Source organism: Octopus bimaculoides, chromosome 17 (assembly GCF_001194135.2).
Source record: "Octopus bimaculoides isolate UCB-OBI-ISO-001 chromosome 17, ASM119413v2, whole genome shotgun sequence".
In the NCBI taxonomy this organism is placed as follows: Eukaryota; Metazoa; Mollusca; class Cephalopoda; order Octopoda; family Octopodidae; genus Octopus; species Octopus bimaculoides.
The window spans coordinates 12467177-12472702 of NC_068997.1; the positions used below are offsets into that span (position 1 = coordinate 12467177).

The window sequence follows — 5526 nt, forward strand, 5'->3', positions numbered from 1 at the left end:
GGCTCCAGAAAGGATTATTATTTGAAACCATTATCATTATTATTATTATTATCAGCAGTTGCATCAAAGAAAAAAAACCATCAACTGGCAGAATTGTTAACATGTCAAACAAAATGCCTCATATTATTTGTTCCAAATCTAATTCTGTGTTCAAATCTTGCTGAGATCAGCTTTACTTTTCATCCCTCTAGGGCCGATAAAATAAAGTACCAGTTATTTACTGGAGTCAATATAATTGATAATCCCCTTCCCCTAAATCCCAGGCTTTCTGCCTGAGTTAGAAATTATTGTTAAGCTGTAAATTAGCAGAGTCAGTAGAGCGTAGAGAAAATGTCTTGTGGCAGTTGTTTCAGCTCTTTACATTCTGAGTTCAAATCATACCGGAGTTTAGCTTTGCTTTTCCTCCACCTAGTTTCAATGAATTAAATCAGTGGTTCCCAAAGTGGGCAGTATTGCACCCTTTGGGGCAGTGGAAAGTTTCATAGGGGCTAAACAAATCGATTACATCGACTCCAGTGTGTAACTGGTACTTAATTTATTGACCCCAAAAGGATGAAAGGCAGAGTCGACATTAGCAGAATTTGAACTCAGAACGTAACGGTAGACGAAATACCGCTAAGCATTTCACCTGGCTTTATACCGTTTCTGCCAGCTTGCTGCTTTGGCATGGTTTCTATGGCTGGATATCTTTCCTAATGAAAACTACAATAGTTGTGTATCATTTACTTTGAAAGACATAATGACAGATTAATTCGACATAAATCTTGTAATTATCAGGATATGTGAAGTATGGATCAACATGTCCCATGCAAGTTGTCAGTAGAACAATTTGATTCCGTTTACTATTCCTGTTATTAAAAACCACACAAACATAAACAAACCAAAGAAGGAGTCTCCATGAGGTCACTTCATGTGCTAGACATTACAGCTTAATCTCCCTTGAATCACACTCTACTGCATTAAAAAAGAACTGACAGAGACTACGTTTATATAGATACAAAAAAGGACAGAATGGTCAAGGATGGAATGCCCTTGTTGTTATTTAGACCTAGGTTGTCTCTGCTTCATCAGAGCAGATGTAAGTCTAGAAAACAGCAACAACAACACTCACAAAGACACAGAACACAAACAGAAAAGCAAGCAAGACAGAGATGGATTAACTGAATTTAATAGCAATGAAGTACATAATATATGCTGTCTAGGCCCCATCACAGCATCACTTTGATTTTGATGATGCGCTGGAGCTGTCCTTTTTGTCAGAGTCCTTTTTCTCTTTGTCGTTGTCCTTCTCATCCTTTTTCTCTTTCTTCTCTTTGTCTTTCTCCTTGCCTTCGCTCTTCTCAGCATCACGGTTCTGGATTTTGTTGTTGATGAGATTGTGCAGTGCAATGATGCTGCGTATTAGAGCAGCGACATACACGACCAGGTATTGGTCGTTAGTTTTAACGTACATTGCCTTCACAAATTCAAGCAGGTTGACGTCAGGCAGCAGGTTAAAGACATCCTGGAGGTGGTATATGATCTGATGGTTAACTGGTAGTTGTCCGGAGGCCACCTTCTGCAGGTACCGACTCACGTCCTCTATGTGGTTGTGCAGACCTTTAAGACCTGTTAACTGGTTTGTTATTCTTTGTGACAGAGTACCTACAGTTGTATCTTTGATATCCCTGTTATGTGAAATAAAAAAAAAATATCAGTGATATATATAAAAAAAAGCTATACACACACACACACATATATATATCTTATCTTTTACTTGTTTCAATTATTAGACTGCAACCATACTGGGGCAACTCCTTGAAGAATTTTAGTTGAATGAATTGACCTCACTACTTTTATCTAGAGCATGGTAGTTATTCTATCAATCTCTTTTGCTGAACCACTAAGTTACAGGGATGTAAACACACCAGCACCAGTTGTCAAGTGGTGGCAGGGGAACAAACACAGACACAAACACACATATCTACCAAATCCACTCACAAGGCTTTAATTAGCCCGAGACTATAGTAGAAGACACTTGTCCAAGGTGCCATGAAGTGGGACTGTACCCAGAACCATGTAGTTGGAAGCAAGCTTCTTACCACACAACCCCAATAAAACTGCAAAGCATTCGAAGGGGTGCAAATCATCCTATTATTATTATTATTTGTTTAACATCTGTTTTTCTATGCAAGTGGGAGTTAAATACAGACATGAAGCAGGATTTTATGGCTGGATTCTCATCTTGTCACCAACCATCACTTGTTATTTTTCAAGAAAGAAATTTCTTTCCACACCAGAAGTCTTCAAAAGCACAAAATAACTGGTCATAATGTCAACAAGGAATGCCAACACCACCAATTTCGTTGAAGGAGTGATAAGCATAGAATATCACCCCCATTGCAATATCAACACTCATGCCAACAGACACACACAAGTGCCAATGCACGAAGCGCTCGGACCTTTACTCACTCTGTTACTTCTGCTAAATATTAATAAAAATATACATTTACTAACAATTAAAGTTAATTGCCCCATCAAAGTGGTTGTTCCGTGTTACTACTAGTTTAACCCCAAGCAGATCTCTCGCCCGCTGGTAATCGGTGTGATGCTGCACCCTGTATCATCATCGTTTAACGTCCGCTTTCCATGCTAGCATGGGTTGGATGATTTGACTGAGAACTGGTGAACCAGGTGGCTACACCAGGCTCCAATCTGATTTGGCAGAGTTTCTACAAAATATATATGCAATATATATTGCTAGCAGGGGGAGCGAACCCCTACCATCCTCTAGCAGAACAACAAGATCGTGAAACTCAAACACTTTAGGCAATAAGTGCTGAAAAATACCAACAGTCTTTTCAAGTTACCTCTAGTGGAATTGATAAATGTGGTTTTGATTACTTGGTTATCATCATCTCCATGAACTGCAAGAGAGATAACGCTGAAACGAATTTGGAAACTGTATTTTCTATAGCAACCCTCACTCGCTTCAAAGTGATGTAGTATTTCTCCATGTCTTTGCAACGGTGAACAGTTCAAAGGCTGGACATGTTTTTGTAGAAGATTGCATGAACGGTGACTTTGTTTTTAGTTAGCACACAAATGTAGATACAGTCCTAACACATAGATATGTCAGTGCTATGTAAACATACCAGTGCTGGTAACATGTTAAAAAGGCACCCAGCATTTTCGGTGTTGGAAAGGGCATCAAGTTGTAGAGACCATGCCAAAACAGACAAGTGGAGTCTAGCCAGCTCCTGTCAAAATTGTTCAACCCATGCCACCTGGTAAACGGATGTTAAATGATGATGATGATGATATGTGGATGGGTGTCTGATGGCTCTCTTGCAGCTTCCATCCGCCCAATTCCCTCACAAACCACTGCTCAGCCTGCGACTATAGTAGAAAATATTAGACAAGTGCATGTGGTTCTAAAACAGCTCCTAATCTAGTCATATCTGCACACACAAAAAACACACACCATATATAGGTATGTTTTTATAACATATATGTGTGGGTGTGCACACTGGCATGAACTGGTGGTAAACAGTGTATTAAATGAAAATTCTCTGTTGTATATAGCCATGTTTCAGTGAGCTGTCTTTGCTTGTAGCTGACCTTGTCTTTCCTACCTTTTCACGCCAAGATCAATGAAACAAGCACTAGACCAAGCAAACAGTTGATATAATCAACTATATAATAACTTGTAAGTGGTGCACCAGCTTGGCCACAGTGCCACGACTGCAATCAATAAAAGAATACACAGAACAGACCAAGAAAAAGGAGCAAAAAAAAAAAGTTCCCCAATAAATACCTGAGTAAATGTTCCACACCAACTTCTTCAGCTTCTTCTGCTCCAATTTCGCTGCTGACATGTTCGAAGGTCTTCGTGGTTGGAGTTCCATCCTAAGGAAGATAATGTCAATAGCTGTGACATCAGAGTAACCTTTAATAGTTATGAATCACAAAAGCACCTCCAGTCCTTACACACCCACATTTTACTCCACCTAGCTATATTCCTGGCCTCACAATAATATACGTGAGTGAAAATTGGGTTAGATTGAATGGCCAAGGTTTTGTGAATAAATTTGGTAGCCAGTGCCGATGGACTGGCTCCTGTGCAGGTGGCACGTAAAATACACCATTTTGAGTGTGGCTGTTGCCAGTACCGCCTGACTAGCCCTCGTGCCGGTGGCACGTAAAAGCACCCACTACACTATCGGAGTGGTTGGCGTTAGGAAGGGCATCCAGCTGTAGAAACTCTGCCAAATCAGATTGGAGCCTGATGTCGCCTCCTAGTCCACCAGTCCTCAGTCAAATCGTCCAACCCATGCTAGCATGGAAAGCGGACGTTAAACGACGATGATGAAACTAAAAGGAGCCCATTGTAAGTCAGGGTACTGGAAAGTTTCTGGCTTTAAGGGTATTGCAAAAGGCCTGGTTGGAGGCCCCAACCGTCCAAGTTCATTTACAGGGTTTAAAAAAAACTGAAGGATCGCTGCAATAAGCGTGAGAATTTGAGAGAGGAATAAAATCAGAATTCACTGATCCGCCTGTATTTTCTTTTACTCAAAGCCAGAAGCTTTTCAGCATCCCTTCATACGTGTGTGTGTGTGTGTGTGTGTGTGTGACTGTGTGAATGCTTGAAACTGTGCAGTGAGGTACACTACAAACATTGTTTGTAGCTGAGCTGAAAGCAGGGACATCACCATTTGAAGTGGGGCTCTAAACAGAGACATTTGTTGGTATTTCTTATCAACAAATTATAAGTTAGTTCTATGCTTTTGAATCCTTCTGGGATTAAAATTCCCTTGTTAGGAAAACAGGCAAGGGTTAGCAACAGGAAGAGCATCCATTCATAACACCCCCTGTGTCAAATATCTCTCCATCTAATATTTGCTAGCAGCCAAAAACAGTTTAATGAACAAAAGAGTCAAAAGCTTAACTAAAATATCAAATATAAATTGAAATATCATACTGACATCATGTACTTCTTCAACAGCAATGTAAGCTTCAGTAGGTAATCCAAGGTCTTTAGGTTTGGCATCAATAACAACAAGGACCTGTGACAAAAAAATTGAAAGTTTACTTATAAATAGGTGGACATTTAGAAGTGCAGACAAGTGAGAATGATGTAGAATGTTTATGGTAGTGAGACATTTTTTTTTATTTCATTCACTCATTTTCAGTCTCCTTCATTGGACACGAAACTCAGCTTGCGAAGACTTGTTGGGGCAAGCGAAAGCGAAATCGTAATGGCACCTGTGCCCAGCGTCGCCTTTCTGGCACTTGTGCCCGCGGCATGTGTAAGGACTTTCGAGCGAGATCGTTGCCAGTGCCCCTAGACTGGCTCTTGTGCAGGTGGCACATAAAATACACCATTTTGAGCGAGGCCGTTGCCAGTACCGCCTGACTGGCCTTCGTGCCAGTGGCACATAAAAGCACCTACTACACTCTCGGAGTGGTTGGCGTTAGGAAGGGCATCCAGCTGTAGAAACTCTGCCATAACAGATTGGAGCCTGGTGTAGCCTTCTAGTTTCACCA

The 5526-nt window shown here is 40.7% G+C and overlaps 1 protein-coding gene across 1 annotated transcript in view; it reads right to left on the reverse strand.

Annotated features, from left to right (window-relative positions):
- Positions 1–1152: 1152 nt before the first annotated feature.
- Positions 1153–5526, reverse strand: part of LOC106873421 (26S proteasome non-ATPase regulatory subunit 7) — a 12163-nt gene continuing 7789 nt past the window's right edge. The window contains exons 4-6 of the mRNA XM_014920776.2: positions 4965–5045; positions 3797–3888; positions 1153–1667 (exon numbers count right to left, since the gene is read on the reverse strand). Of these exons, the coding sequence (XP_014776262.1) occupies positions 1217–1667; positions 3797–3888; positions 4965–5045 (624 nt within the window). The 3' untranslated portion in view covers positions 1153–1216. The remainder of the gene's footprint in view (positions 1668–3796; positions 3889–4964; positions 5046–5526) is intronic.